Source organism: Tachyglossus aculeatus, chromosome X2 (genome assembly GCF_015852505.1).
Source record: "Tachyglossus aculeatus isolate mTacAcu1 chromosome X2, mTacAcu1.pri, whole genome shotgun sequence".
Classification (NCBI taxonomy): Eukaryota; Metazoa; Chordata; class Mammalia; order Monotremata; family Tachyglossidae; genus Tachyglossus; species Tachyglossus aculeatus.
The window spans coordinates 11,462,992-11,479,587 of NC_052100.1; the positions used below are offsets into that span (position 1 = coordinate 11,462,992).

The 16,596-nt window shown below is 46.0% G+C and overlaps 1 protein-coding gene across 7 annotated transcripts in view; it reads right to left on the bottom strand.

Moving 5' to 3' along the window:
• DNM2 (dynamin 2) overlaps window positions 1–14,987 on the bottom strand; it is a 75,770-nt gene extending 60,783 nt beyond the window's left edge. For 6 of the 7 annotated variants that reach the window (XM_038770559.1, XM_038770558.1, XM_038770553.1 and 3 more), the window contains exon 1: window positions 14,683–14,843. In XM_038770559.1, the coding sequence (XP_038626487.1) occupies window positions 14,683–14,843 (161 nt within the window). Of the gene's footprint in view, window positions 1–14,682 lie in introns of all 7 variants that reach the window. The other variant, XM_038770552.1, reaches the window with a different exon arrangement.
• Window positions 14,988–16,596: the final 1,609 nt, after the last annotated feature.

Sequence of the window (16,596 nt, forward strand, 5' to 3'; positions counted from 1 at the left end):
CTTCTGGCACTGGGTCTAAAGGGCAATTCAAGATCTTCCTGTGTCTAGGCAGCAGAAGCCGCTGATTTGGGGACTGGGGCAGGAAGAGGAAGGGTGGAATGGTCTGACGTGCTTGACAGGGGATACATTTGTGGAAGTTCATTTTCCTGCCACAAGCTGTTACAGGCATTCGAGTAAGTCCATACTCTGAGGAAGGGGAGAGGAGGCACTCTGGAGGTTGCTAAAAGAAGATGAAACTCACTCCCAAGGCGTTACAGAGACCTATCGCGGGCTGCCAACTGGAACACAGCCAATCCCAGGGGGAGGATTCGCAAAAGAGGAGCAAAGAGAAGCTGGGTGGGGGGGAAATGTGGAGAGAGTGGAGACACAGAGGATCTGAGATGTAATCTTGGAGCAACAGGTTGCCAGGATAAAGGTTTTCCTCCAGGGGAGGGATCCCGAAGGAAGGATCCTACCACCGGAGGAGGGTAAGGGACCGCGAGGATCGGCAGCAGTTCTACCCGGGCATCCGAGGATACGCACCGGACTCAAGAGTCAGGAGAAATGCATTCTAATCCCTATTCTGCCACAACTGCCGGGTGCCTTGGCCTTTTCTGTGCCTCAGTCTCCACATCTGAAAAATGGGGATAAGATGCCTGCTCTCCTCCTTCTGTGAGCCCCATGGGGGCCCCACAGGAACTCCGTCTTATCTCACTTTATTCACTCTACCCCAGTATTTGCCTCTTAGTAAGCACTTAAACACCACAATTATTACTATCCAAAGATCCAGAGGAGGATCGCGGGGGGGGGGGGGGGGGGGGCGGTTGAAACTGCAATTAGGGACACCCTAAGAGGAGAAAGGACAAGAAAAGCATATGCATTAGAGTACCTAAAGGAAAGCAGAAAGGGTCGGGGGTGGGGGTGGAGTGACAGAAAAGGGTAAGGAGCTTGTGATTGGAGTTTTGCTCTACTTTTTACCAAGGTGATGTGCTGTTGATCCCTGACATTCCTCTATTAACCTGTTTGATAGGTTTAACTCTTGTGTCTGCCTTCAGTACTGACTTGGGTAGTTTGGGGGATGCCAGGGAGACATGCTTGCTTTAGAAGCTTAGGGAGGGAATCCTTCCCACCTCTTCCCCCCACCCTCCAACTCCAGAGCTTCCATGGTGGGGGGGGGGGGGGGGGTGCTGGCTAGATTCTGAATGATCCCCTTGCCTTTGGAGGAGCTGATGTTTCTCAACATTTCCAGTCCATACTTCACTCAGCTGCTTGGATCATTTTTATCAAAACTGTTCTGCCCATAACCTCACCATTTCTTAAAAACCTTCAGTGCATACCTATTTCTCTCTGCATCAAGTACAGACTCCTTCTGACCACTGATTAAGGCCCCTCCTATCACTTCTCTCCTTCTGCTCCACTCTTCTCTCACTCCATCTCAGCCGGCACTCTTCATTTCCCCCAAGCTCAACTTTTGTGACTTTTTCCTCGACTGTACAGCCGCCGACCCCTACCGCACACCCTTTCTCCCTCTTCAAATCCATCAGTCCACAGCTCTCCTGACCAGAGTCTTTCTGAAATCCCATTTCCTCCAGGAGTGTTTCCCTGATTAATTTTTCTCCTCACAGCTCAAATCCACTATTCTGTAAGTTCCTTAAGGGTAGGGATCATGCCTACCAACACTATTGTCTGGTACTTTCCCAAGCACCTGGTAAACTATCCCGCATCCAGTAAGCACTCAATAAATACCATTGATTCTCTTAACTACCACCTCAGCACTTATGTACTCAGCCTATAGTGCTTTATGCATTTGGGTTAGCAAACTTCACACACACTTAGTTTTCCATATACCCTTTCCAATTTCTTCTTCCTCCCATCTAAATTGTGAACATCACCTCAGTAGATGGTCAGCTCCCTCCAATATTAGAGAAGCAGCGTGGCTTAGTGGAAAGAGCACGGGCTTGGGAGTCAGGTCGTGGGTTCTGATTCCAGCTCCGCCATTTATCAGCTGTGTGACTTTGGGCAAATCACTTAGTTTGTGCCTCAGTTGCCTCATCTGTAAAATGGGGATTAAGACTGTAAGCCCCATGTGGGACAATCTGATAGCCTTCTATCTACCCCAGCGCTTAGAACAGTGCTGGGCACATAGCACTTAAATACCATCACTCACTATTTTTCTCTCCCAAGCACTTAGTGAGTGCTTTGCACACAGTAAAAATCAATGGCATTTATTGAGCACTTATTATATGCAGAGCACCATACTAGGCCATTGGGAGGGTAGAATATTACAGAGTTGGTAGAAACAGTTCCCCAGTCTAGAGTGGGAAACAAGATTTATACATTTCAGTGATCCGGTTTTACAAAAACTGGACATGTGACGACTTGGCAGACTAGAGCATTTGTTCTGCTACCCTTGCCCAATGATCTTAGCATAGATAGTGGTATCTGCCACAAATGAATCTGTTGGTCACCAGCTGATCTGGTGTTCCATTAATTGGGGATCTGTTCCATAGAAATTAGTCTTCTTCACTGTCCTTCTTCCAAAAGCAGGATATGGCTGCAAACTACTACCATTCATTCATCACCTTACTCCATTCAGGGCCCTTACTGGCTCTACCTCAAACACATCAAAACAAACCACCAGGTGCCTCTGGCTGAAGGACAGAAAAGCAGGACATTGTGGGATGGGACTTGTAGGGAAAACCCTGCAGGATAAGTGTGTCAGGAATAGCCTCCCTCCCAGTCATTAGGAGGAAGCAGATTTCTCAACCATCTGGAGAAGCAGCCCCCTCTAAGGAGAATTCCTCCGTCTTCCAGGCGAGCTTCATCACTAGAATTATGTCCTTCTCCCCCACTCTAGACTGTTAGCTTGTGGTGGGCAGGGAATGGGTCTGTTTATTCTTTTATTATACTCTCCCAAGTGCTTAGTAAAGTGCTCCGCAAACAGTAAGTGCTTAATAAGTATGACAATGAATTAAATGAATAGAATTACGCTTCACTAGGATTTGGTCTCCAATATTACCCAGTGAACATACAGATCCACCCTTCTAATTATTACTAAGCCAGTAAAAAATTTAAATACAATAGCTTCCTGATCCAATCATCACTGGCCTTTTGTGCTCTTGTAACAGGAATACTATGTTTGTTCCGGGAAGCACTGAAGGGAAAGACGGCAGGTCCGGACCCCTGGAGCCCAGCTGCCTAAATGCTACCACACCCTTCACATCCCTACTTTACAGGGCAGTGAAGTGCTAAGACAATAAGCATAACACTGAGCAAGCTCTCAAAACTATGCTTCCTGCGGCCTCTGAGTCTATCACCTCTCACCTCCTAAAAAAAATAAATAAAAACATACATATTTTTTAAGTCACTTGCTCTCACTCTCCTCCCTGCTATTTTCAACCTCTCATTCTCCTTGGCTCCTTCCCATATACCTTCAAACATGCTCAAGCGTACCCCATCCTAAACTAGCTTTCTTACTCTTGTATTGTACTTTCCTGAGTGATTACTTCAGCGCTCTGCACAGAGTACTGCTAAACTTCGTTGATTTTCTCAATCCCTTCCATCTATCACCCCATCTCCCTACTACCATTCCTAGCCAAACTCCCAGAATGGGTCGTATACCAGCTGCCCACATTCCCGCTCCACCCAACACTCTGCTACAGTCAGGCTTCCGACCTCTTCTCACAGACTGTGGGGATTGAAAGAAAGAGGGGAAGGAGTCAGTCAATCCTATTTGAGAGCTTACCATGTGCAGAGCGCTGTACTAGATGTTTGGGAAAGTACAACAGATACACTCCCTGTCCACAATAAGCTTACAGTCTAGAGGGGGGAGACGGACATTCATATAAATAAATTATCACAGATATGTACATAAGTGCTATGGCGCTGGTGGATGAATAAAAGGAGTAAATCAGGGCCATGCAGAGCCAAGGGTTATGCCATGGTTATGGGCTCGGAAGGCAAGAGAAGATGGCAGTACTGGCAACTGGAGGGAAACTTAGATGGAGGATATGATTTGGGAGGGAAAATGAGGATTTCGTTTTTGGATATGTTGAACCTGATGTGCCAGGGGAACAGCCAGGTAGAGATGTCCAAGAAGCAGGAGGAAATGAGAGACTGCAGGTAAGGAGAAGAGTCAATGCTGGGGAGGTAGATTTGGGTGTCACCTGCTTAGAGTTAAGGAGAGAATCAGCACTGCTAAGTGGAAGAGAAGGCGGAGTTATAGCAAGGAGGGATGAGTTCAAAATGGCCATGGTCAGCCTGGTGCCTGGAGCTCAGGAAGGGAGGAAGCGTCCTGTGGAGCTGATCCAGGGCTAGAAATTAGTGATACAAGATTGCCAGAAGGGCAGGGTGGCAAGGGAGCTCAGGCTGGTGAAGACTGTCGCTGAGGGAGTGGATTTGCACATGAAGAGATGGGAGACTGGGTAGGGTATCCAAATAGGGCATGATGGCCTGAGAGAGGAGAAGCAGCACGGCTCAGTGGAAAGAGCCCGGGCTTTGGAGTCAGAGGTCATGGGTTCTAATCCTAACTCTGCCAACTGTCAGCTGTGTGACTTCGGGCAAGTCACTTCACTTCTCTGTGCCTCAGTTACCTCATCTGTAAAATGAGGATTAAGATTGTGAGCCCCATGTGGGACAACCTGATCACCTTGTATCCCCTCAGCACTTAGAACAGTGCTTTGCACATAGTAAGCGCTTAACAAATACCATTATTATTATTATTATTCTCTGTGCCTCAGTTACCTCATCTGTAAAATGGGGATTAAGACTGTGAGCCCCATGTGGGACAACCTGATCACCTTGTATCCTGTGAGCCCACTGTTGGGTAGGGACTGTCTCTATGTGTTGCCAATTTGTACTTCCCAAGCGCTTAGTACAGTGCTCTGCGCTCAATAAATACGATTGATTGATTGATTGATTGTATCCCCCCAGTGCTTAGAACAGTGCTTTGCACATAGTAAGTGCTTAAATACCATTATTATTATTATTATTATAATAAGTGGAGTAGGTCTAGAGATAGGAAGTCTCTGTGGGAAACGGGAGGTCTGGGGGGAGAAGGGGAAGAGAAGGCAGCGTTGGGAGTGAGATTTCAAAGTTGGTGAGGTCAGAAATGGTGCTAAAATCCAGCATGTGTCTAAGTTGGTGGACGGGTGAGGTGGGGTGGAGTCATTATCACTCAACATTCACCAAGTGACCATAGTACTAGGCACAACCAAACACAGTAACACTGAAGTGTTGGAATCCCTGGAGAGAGAGAGAGAGAGAGAGAGAGAGAGAGAGAGAGAGAGAGAGAGAGAGAAAGGCTTTCTACTCAAGTAATCTCTTGTTTTTCCAAGACAGAAAACAAGCCTCATACAGTGAGACAGACGACAAACCAAGCTTTGTGGTGTAGAGACATCAAATTCTTCCTAAATGGTGCATCTGAATAGCACTGTGTGGATGCACAATCAACGGGTGTTACCACCTTCACTTTCAAACATTATGAATAGAACTCTGAGCTATGGGAAAATATGGCAGAGAAAAAACAGATTCTAAAAGGGTTTCTCATTCACCGTGGGCTTTTAAATGCTGCCTCGTTATTGTATGCAGTTGTCAGATTCCGGCCATCTAATAGCCAGAACGGAAGGCACTCAAAGCAAGCAATTCCAAGGTGATATAATTTCAAGTCATTACAAATCCAGGGATTCCCAAAGTTTCTTGCCCAGAAACTCTGTGGCTATGCTAAATCAGCTGAGCCAGAAAGCTGTTTAGCAATTTAATATCTTGCCCTGTAACACATTCTTATTGTTTCTGCTGACCTCACATTGCACTGGAGTTCTCTGTGCCTCAGTTACTTCATCTGTAGAATGGGGATTAAGACTGTGAGCCCCATGGGGGACAACCTGATCACCTTGTAACCTCTCCAGCGCTTGGAATAGTGCTTTGCACATAGTAAGTGCTTAATAAATGCCACCATTATTATTATTATTGTGGTTAGAACAGTGCTTGACTTGTACTTCCAAAGCACTTAGTACAGTGCTCTGCACACAGGAAGCACTCAATAAATACAATTGAATGAATGGTATTTATTAAGGGCCTACTGAATATAGAAAAAACAACAAAAGCATAAGACACATTCCCTGCCCACAAGGGGTTTACACTAAAAGGGGAGGCAAAAATAGTGCCAAACATATTGAATGTTCAACCAAATATACTTATACACAACCACGCACAAGTGATAAAGACGGGTACAAATAAATACATAAGTGCTAGAAATGGGTTTTGTGAATTAATCAGGGAAGGCATGTTGAGGTGGGATTTTAGGAGGGCTTTGAAGGTGAATTTGGGGGAAGAGGGGAGGTAGCAGTGGAAGCCAGGGGAGACAAGAGCAGCAGGTAAGAAGAGCTGTTATGTAAACTGGAGAGAGCCATGAAGTCAATGGTAAGGAGTTTGTGTTTGAGGCTGTGTTTTCAAAGGTGTGGAGTTCATAACAACAATAAGCCTAGTTCAGTCACTTCATTCTGGAATGGCGGTTGGGAACCGTGGCACTGGATTAAGACTCCATAATTATCTAGACCCTCTCTTTCAGAACTCAGGAACCCATCAGAACCTGACTTCCTGGATTTAGAGTTCAGCTGGATTTGGATCAAATAGCTTTCGAGTTACTTTCCTCCCCAGATCTGCTGATTGCCCATTGCTTTTGGGCATCCTTGTTTCTGGAACTATGGCAATAATAATAATAATAATGGCATTTGTTAAGCGCTTACTATGTGCAAAGCACTGTTCTAAGCGCTGGGGAGGATACAAGGTTATCAGATTGTCCCACACAGGGCTCACAGTCTTAATACCCATTTTACAGATGAGGGAACTGAGCCCAGAGAAGTGACTTGCCCAAAGTCACACAGCTGACAATTGGCGGAGGTGGGATTTGAACCCATGACCTCTAGCTCCCAAGCCCAGGCTCTTTCCACTGAGCCACGCTGCTTGGCAACGAGAAATATCCCTCTGCCTAGCCTCTCTTCATAAACACAGAAGTATGAAGTAAGTGTGAGACTACACAAGTGGCAACGAAAAGACCGCACCAGTGTTAATTCAAATGCCAGGACAAAGTTAAGCAAGCCAAACTTCCAATCCTAACCTACTGAGCCCAAGGAGGGGGAAAGACTCCTCAGAATCAGCCCTACCGGGGACTACTGCAAAAATACAAATCAACATTTCAATTCTTCATCAACAGTTGACAGTTATGAAAATTCCCAAAGGTTACCGAGTATTTAGCTTACAACTCTACCCACAGCCCTCAGCCATCACTTTTGGAAATTAGAGAAGAATGCAAAGGTGAGCAGGATTCCCACCCATGATGTCAAGGGCTCTAAAAACAGACCAAAAAGCCACACCTACATCCTCCGTCCCCATAAATGCAGATATGGATTCCTTCAGAGGTTAAACTAAATCCTTCAACGGGCATGTAACCAGACTACCCCAATGTAGTTATTACCAAAACAATGACAACAATGCACACCACACACAGCTGAGATCACTACTCGATGAAAACTGAGCATTTACTACATGCAGAGCACTGCACTAAGCACCTGGGAGCATAAAATAGACAATCCCAGCCCTCAAGGAATTTACAGTTTTTTGGGGGTGAGGGAGGGGAGAGAGAGAGAACACACATTAAAATGCATTACAGGTAAGGGAGGCAACACAGTTTAAGGATTTTCTTGTGAGGGCTGTGGGGAAGGGAGAGAACACAAGGGGTATGGATCTTCCAGATACAGAAGGGAGGGAAAAATGGGGTGGGGAGATGAGCAGTTTAGTCAGGGAAGACTTCCTGGAGGAGATGCGATTTTCAGAGGGTTCTGAAGATGGAGAGATGGGTGGACTGTCACATATGAAAGGAGGAGGGTGTTCCAGGCCAGAGGGAGGAAGTGGACAAAGGGCCAGTGGTGAGACAGATGAGATCAAGGTACAGAGAGTATGGTGGCGTTAAAGGAAGTTGGCAGGCTGGTTGCAGGGAGAGAGGATAGTTAGAGGGTGGGGAAGAGAGCTGATTAATGCCTTAAATTTACATTTTAAAAATCAAGTGTTCAGATGGGCAATTTCCCCAACTCTATAGTAATATAGAGAATCACAAATAATGCATTCAACATCTTTAATGATCAAGGCTTAACAAACGATGGCTTAATTTACTAAAGAAGAATTGCCACCAGAAAGCTTTTTGCCTCTGTGCTCTCTTCAGCATATCAGTTGGTTTGCATTTGATGTTTTAATCAACATCTCTCAGCCTCCTGCCATTATTGTGCCTTGCTAATTACACAAAACAACCACTCCAGAGTTATAAATTAGCATCCCTAATGATTTTTCCCCCCCTCCCTCAGAGGAAGTGAGTCTGCTGGAAGCAGTCTAAGTGGAAATCTGGTTTTGGGGTGGAAGACCTCATACCCGAATGGGAAAAATCAGGTCCTACAGGCTCCTGCCAGCAGACATCCACAGGTCAGGGCTGAAGGGGGAGCTGATCTGGTAGACTGCCCTTTCTGGAGAACTTAATTATTCTATTGCCAGTTCTAGCTTCCTTCACAGGCATAGAAAACAAAACCAAAAGTAAATGACATCAATTGTTTGAGAAGGTACAACACAAGCCAACCTTAACTAAAATGCAAGTTGTTTGGGATCATGCGGGAGGGCAGACTGCTCTCTTCTCAGCAGGAATTGGTTTAGGGGTATTAACGGTACCACAAAATGTAGATGGAAACCCACCTAAGGCCTGCCAAATGCCATGGAGGTGAAGTAGGTGAAGCAGCTGAAGGGGGAATTGGGTAAATGGCAAAGTAAGGGTGTGTGTGTGGGGGGGTGTTTACCTAGATATGAGGTCAGTGAGACAACCAGCCACATGGAACCCAGCTCTGCCATCCTCCTTCCTGCTTTTTAAATACAGTATTTAGGCACTGTACTAAGCACTGAGGTCGATAGAAGGTAATTGGGCTGGACACAGTCCCTGTCCTACAAGAGACTCACAGCTTTAATCCCCATCTTCCAGATAAAGTGAGGCACAGACAAGTGGCAGAGCCAGGATTAGAATCCAAGTCCTTGGACTCCCAGGTCTGTGCTCTAATAGTCCCCGCTGCTGCTTCTCTACGGTCTTCGCTGGAGGCTCCCTGTATTCATTCAATCATATTTACTGAGCGCTTACTGTGTGCAGAGCACTGTACTAAGCGCTTGGGAAGTACAAGTTGGCAACATATACAAACGGTCCCTACCCAACAGCGGGTTCGCAGTCTAGAAGTCCTGTAGCCTTTAAGGACTTGGTTAATAAAGTAGATACTCCAGTTTACTAAACCTGGAGTACTTAATCTCAAATACTGCTACATGGACATTTAGAAAAATCCTGATTATTGCTAATGCCCCGCACTTTCTCCCCTCCCCCCCCCCCCCACCCCACAGCTTTAAAACCTAAAGGACTTAATTATAGTGTGCTTTTTCTTTAGCAATATAAATTAAGGGTTTGTCAACGCTTTGACTTTTAAAGCATTTCAAGTGTTTATAGCTTTATCATTTTATTTCAGATCATGTTAAAACTTGGCAGACATGGGCTCAGCCTGGATGCAAATTATGTCTTACAAAAGGGTGATTCAAATCTGGTTAGCTGCCGCCCTTTTACAGTCATCTTATTTTCATTCCATTTGGCATTCTTGCTGCACACTTTCAGACCTTTTTTTTTTTTTTAAAAAAAAAAAAAGACTTTAGGTCTCCACCTAAGGAATAAACATGAATACAGTCCTTGAACAAATAGATTTTGAAATTGTAGGTTAACAAGCTGGAGATCCCAGTTCTAATGCTGGAGCACCCTGCATTGCTGAATTGTAAAGTGAAGTTTTTATCTTCACCATAGGGACATTAAATAAAAAAAACCACCCTAGGTAAACTGGATTTTTTATGACCTCTTCTCTCAACCTCATATAAAGCTGAGGTTTCTAGTTGGCTTCAAATGTTTCAAAAGCAGAACAAACTTCTTTTCCACCAAACTAGTTGGAGAAGAAGTAGGGCAGCAATTTTTTAAAGATCATTCAAAGATTCTGATAGAGGCAAATTACCCTGCAAAAATGAAAAGTCTGAACTTGGAGAAGATGGTGACTTTTCAATTATGCAAATTTGGTGCATCTAATATTGAATTCCAGGACTGGTATCTGATTTACCCAATTATCCCCCAGATGCAGATAATAATAATAATAATAATGGCATTTATTAAGCGCTTACTACGTGCAAAGCACTGTTCTAGATCACATTGGCAGGTTTGTTTTTTTTTTTAAAAGAAGTTTCAGTTTGAATTACAAAAACTGAAAAAGATATGACCCCAACAAGGTCCACCATATTTCCTTTAGACATTTAAAGCTTCCTCAAAAAATGAGGAAAAAAAAATCACTATGATTTTCAGTCTGGCACATGCTGCCAAGTCTGAAAATATTCATGCGAGGAATTGTCTAAAGTGAAATTTAAAAAAAAGAAGTTGTTTTTTGTTTAGGAAAAAAAAATCACCTTGGTGCTTTTGGCCTATTTGTAGTATAGGTCAAAATAGAATGAAGATTTAATACAGAAATGAAAATCTGTCATTTTGCTTTTCCAGTGAAGAGTATTTGAGAATCGGATGGTTTCATTTCAGCTGATGGGAATTCAGTAAAGACCTTGTGCACTCAAGGATGGGGAGGGAAGGAGAGAGAAACAGCACTGTTAATGTGATAAATTTCAGCTGCAGTCCCTGTAGTACATTTCATTAAATAATTTGTACAATACCTGAGTCATTAAAAAGTATTTCATTTTCATACCTATCCCAGAAGTACAGTCAGATGATACATTCTCATCCAGGAGGAAAAAAAAATAGCCAGGTCTGTTTTGTTAAGGACTTTCCTTAGCAAGCTGGCAGCCTATTAGAAACCCATCAAAAGTCTTATTTTCAAATTACATTCTAACTCCTCCTTAGTAATCTGTGAACAAATAACTTAAGGACTTTATGAAACCAATACTGTGGAAAATTAAGTGATGTCAAAAGTGGAGGGCCTCCCCCCCAATTTTTTCAGAATCCAAAATGTTCTTAGCAGAAAAAAAAAGTCTTGCCAACCTATGAAGCGAGCAAAGCAAACAGACATTGCTTTTGCCCCCCAGCTACCTGAAAGTTAATCAATGGGGGCAGCAAAATATAGCATCCTGTGAAAGCCAAACACACCATCAGTTGGTGTCTGAAAAACCTGCTCCGGTTTCTAGGCATGGCAGGTAACTTCCCTGTATGATCAAGCAGGTCCCCGTAAGTTACCATCCAACACGTGGGCCTATGATGACAGATAACATCTGTACAGAGAGATTGGCCAATTGTTATAATTATTATTTATTCAATCATGCTTATTGCAGCTCTGTTGTTGGTTTCAGTGTGCTCCGCACATAGTAAGCATTCAAAAATGACTGACAGGACCAAAGTAGGTGGGAATTAACTGGGGAATGGCTCCTGGAGTAGATGGGATTTCAGAAGGGCTTTGAAGATGGGGACAGCTGGGGTCTGGCAGATTTAAAAACAAAAAATAAAATACAACAGAGCGCTTACCGAGTACTATACTAGGCGCTTGGGAGAGTACAGAGGTGGTAGGCACTTTCCCCACCCACATCATCATCAATCGTATTTATTGAGCGCTTACTATGTGCAGAGCACTATACTAAGCGCTTGGGAAGTACAAATTGGCAACATAAGCCCACAGAGAGCTTAGCATCTACAGGAGAAGACCGACTTTAGCGAGCGAGGAGACTGATGTTGAAATAAATTACAGATATGTACATGAGAGCTGTGGGGACAGTTCCAAGTGCATTGGCGATGCAGAGAGGGACTGGGGGGAAAAATGAGGGTTAGTCATGGAAGGCCTCTGATTTGAAGGGAGGAGGATGTTCCAGGCATAGGGTGATGAGCAGGAGACTGGAGAGTAGAGAGCAAGGTCCATTCATTCAATGGTATTTATTGAGCGCTTACTGCGTGCAGACTACTGGGGAAAGTACAATACAGCAATAAAGGTATAGTGAGAGGGGATCTTGGGAAGAGCAGAGAGTGCTGCCCGGATTATCTTTCTACAGAAACGTTCAGGGCATGTCACCCCCCTCCTCAAAAACCTCCAGTGGTTGCCTATCCACCTCCATATCAAACAAAAAACTCCTCAGTATTGGCTTCTAAGCTCTCCATCACCTCACCCCCTCCTACCTCACTTCCCTTCTCTCCTTCTACAACCCAGCCCACACTTTTTGCTCCTCTGGTGCTGACCTTCTCACTGTGCCTCCACCTGGCCTGTCTCGCCGCCGATCTCTGGCCCACATCCTACCTCTGGCCTAGAACACCCTCCCTTCTCAAATCCGCCTCTTCAAAGCCCTGCTGAAGGCGCATCTCCTCCAAGAGGCCTTCCCAGATTAAGCCCCACTTGATTGTACTTTCCCAAGGGCTTAGTACAGGGCTCTGCACACAGTAAGAGCTCAAATACAAATGAATGAACGTAAGTTTGGGTGTAGTCAGTGTAAAAAACAGACATATGCTTTGGACTCTTCTACTAGACCAGTATTAGGATAGCTTCATATCAATATTGCTCCTGGTCTGCTCTACTGTACTCTCCCAAACACTTAGTACAGTGCTAGTTCAATAAATACCACCGGTTAACTTAGGTGTCTTTAAAACTTCAGAGGCCAAGGCACCTTACTTCATTTTTTGGTATTCATCTCTGTCATCATTTTTATGTCATTTTCTGTCTGCCACCAGTCCCGTTTTTTATTCTTAGATCGCAAGCCCCTTGCCAACGCTTTGCACACAACAGGCCCTTAATACTCTTACTATCTGAAGGTTTCCTGCTCATAGCACTGAGTCTGTGGTTTACCTCCTTCGCCTGTTACTATGACTACAGTATTGCCTTTGGTTTGAAAATGAAGCATTCTAAAACTGCAAAGGCCTGAATAGGAGATAAAGAGCAAAAAAAAAAAAAACCTTACAAGACACACGACCATAAAGCCACAAGGTCCTTAGAATTGCTACAAAAGTTGTATTGTACTCTAGACAGACAAGATAACATGAGACCTCAAAGGTGCTAACTCTCAACAACACTGGTTATTTTTGGAGACTGAAAAGTTTAAAAGACTTGCCCAAAACTACTGATATGACAAACAAAAACAGAAACATTTCCTCTTCTGCCGGGAACACGTCTACCAACTCTGTTATACTGCACCCTCCCAAGCACTTAGTAAGCCTCCTTAATAATAATAATAATAATGGCATTTGTTAAGCTCTGTTACATGTTTTGTTTTGTCTGTCTTCCCCTTCTAGACTGTGAGCCCGTTGTTGGGTAGGGACCTTCTCTATATGTTGCCGACCTGTACTTCCCAAGCGCTTAGTACAGTGTTCTGCACAAAGTAAGCGCTCAATAAATACGATTGAATGCAAAGCGCTGGGGGGATACAAGGTGATCGGGTTGTCCCACGATTGATGGACAACATTCCTTCCCCAAAAGGTTACTTTCAAAAAAAAAAAAGACAGTTTGGGCTAGAGCTCATCCACGGCAGCTGGACTCGCGTTACTAATTAGCCCCGGGCGAACCTCTTGACCAAAACAAAGTCCAATCACTAGGACCTCTGCGCGATTTGGGGGGCACTTAATGATATTTACGGAGCGCTTACTGTGTGCAGAGCGCTGTACTGAGCGCCTGGGAGAGTCCAACACTGAGGCGGGAGTCACGTTCCCGGCCTACAGTGAGCTGACAGTCTAGAAGGGGTGTGCCCTTGGCCCCCGCCCCATACGAAGGAGAAGCATATGAGAAGCAGTATGGCCCAGTGGAAAGAGCCCGGGCTTTGGAGTCAGAGGTCATGGGTTCAAATCCCAGCTTCGCCAATTGTCGCTGTGTGACTTTGGGCAAGTCACTTCACTTCTCGGTGCCTCAGTTCCCTCATCTGTAAAATGGGGATTAAGCCTGTGAGCCCTCCGTGGGCCAACCTGATCACCTTGTAGCTTCCCCAGTGCTTAGAACAGTGCTTTGCACATAGTAAGCGCTTAGCAAATACCATCATTATTCTTCTAGACTGTGAGCCCACTGTTGGGTAGGGACCGTCTCTAGATGTTGCCAACTTGTACTTCCCAAGCGCTTAGTACAGTGCTCTGCACACAGTAAGCGCTCAATAAATACAATTGATTGACTGACTGAAGGGGCCAGAAGTTTAAGCAGTAGAGAAGCAGCGTGGCTCGGTGGGAAGAGCCCGGGCTTTGGAGCCAGAGGTCATGGGTTCAAATCCCGGCTCCGCCACTTGTCTGCTGTGTGACTTTGGGCAAGTCACTTCACTGGGCCTCAGTTACCTCATCTGGAAAATGAGAATTAAGCCTGGGAGCCCCCCGTGGTACAAACTGACCACCCTGTAGCCTCCCCAGCGCTTAGCGCTTAGTAAATGACATTTTTATGACGCGGGGGACCCCCCCCCCTCGAGTAGACTGTCAGCTCGTTGGGGGGCGGTCCTCTCCCACGCGCTCAGTACAGTGCCCCGCACACGGTAGGCGCTAAATACATGATTGACGGCAAAGGAGAGGGCCGAAACGGGGAGGGGAGCGGCCCGGGGAAGTAGGCCAGGGCCCGCCTCTCCCCCCCCCCCCCGCCCCCCCGGCCCACTTTAGGCCATTCCCAGCCCCCCGAACGGCCAGGCCTCCGGCGCCATCCGGCCCGCGCTTACCGGCCGACGAAGTTTTCGAGCACGGAGCTCTTGCCGGCGCTCTGGCCGCCCACCACGGCGATCTGCGGCAGATCGAGGTGGCAGTTCTGCCCGATGGAGCTGAAGGCGTCTTGAAGCTTGTTGACCAGCGGGATCAACTCCTCCATCCCCCGGTTCCCCATGGCGGCGGCGGCGGCGGCAACTCCCTACCTCCCCCCGCCCCTCCTGCCTCGGGCGGTAGTAATGACTCCCCTCCGGGGGCTCAGCGCAACTCCCGACTCCAAACTTGGCCTCCGAGTCGCCGCCTCAACCGTCCCTCCAGCGCCGGGCGACCTCCCTCCTCCTTCCTCTTGCCCCCTCCCTTAACTTCCACGCCCGCCCTCCTCCTGCTCAGCGGCCCTCTTCCGCGCGCCGATTGGCCGCTGCACCTGCCAGTCGAGGCCAAGAGCCAATAGAGGAGAGGCACGGGTTTGAATGACGTCAAGAGAGCGCCCGCCCCCGTTTCTTCTTCTCGGATGGTGATTGGCCGGGGGAGCTGTCATTTCATTCCCCCAACCAATCGTCTGCTAAACAGTTTGCAGAAAGGATACGGCGTTTCGGGAAATTACATTAGCTCCCTCCCGGTTGGGCCGGCTGAGCTTCTCCATTATTAAGAACTTTGCGGCCAACTCGGAAGGCACGCTCTCGTTATTCGATCAATCAATCGTATTTATTGAGCGCTTACTGTGTGCAGAGCACTGGACTAAGCGCTTGGGAAGTACAAGTCGGCAACGCATAGAGACGGTCCCTACTCAACAGCGGGCTCACAGTCTAGAAGGGGGAGACAGAGAACAAAACCAAACATACTAACAAAAGAAAATAAATACAGTAGATATGTACAAGTAAGATAAATAAATAAGTCAACTCGGATTAGTAGAGAGCACTTTTGGCCACTCGGCCCCGCCTGAGGCCTTTGCAGACTGAGCCCCTTCCTTCCTCTCCCCCTCGTCCCCCTCTCCATCCCCCCCATCTTACCTCCCTCCCTTCCCCACAGCACCTGTATATATGTTTGTACATATTTATTACTCTATTTATCTTGTGCACATCTATTCTATTTATTTTATTTTGTTAGTATGTTTGGTTTTGTTCTCTGGCTCCCCCTTCTAGACTGTGAGCCCGCTGTTGAGTAGGGACTGTCTCTATGTGTTGCCGACTTGTATTTCCCAAGCGCTTAGTACAGTGCTCTGCACACAGTAGGCGCTCAATAAATACGATTGATTGATTGATTGATTCCCTCAAATTCTAATAGGCATAAATCGCCGTCTCTTTCGTCAGGCGACCAATGAAGCCAAGCCTTAGCGTGATCAGGGGCGGATCAGTTAGGTTGAAGAAAGGATTGGAAATTAAATCAATCGATCACTTGGATTACTGTCCTAATTTGTTCGCTGTCTTTCGCTCAGGGAACCGACTGCTTCTCCTATAAGAGTGGCCCTTAGTGGTTGAAGTCCAAACTTCTGGGAAAAAAAAAAGGCTCGTAATTCCCAGTCCGTGGGATAGTTCAGGGGCCGCACCCAGCAAATCAATCAATCAATCAATCAATCGTATTTATTAAGCGCTTACTGTGTGCAAAGCACTGTACTAATACCAGCAAATAGCTGGTGTTCACAATACCGATCAATGAAATGGTGGCACTTATTGCCCAGAGAGCCCCTCGTGTCATTTCCACACTTAATAAACTCGATCCAGATAGGCCCTGACACCCTAAATCTCTTTACTTTTGCCGGACTTGGTGGTAAACTGCATTTACTGAGCACCCACTGTGCGCGGAACACCATACTAGACTCTTTGTGGGCAGGGAACGTGTCGGCTTATTGTTATATTATTGTTATATTGAGAAGCAGCGTGGCTCAGTGGAAAGGGCACATTCAAATCCCCGCTCCGCCAACTGTCAGCTGT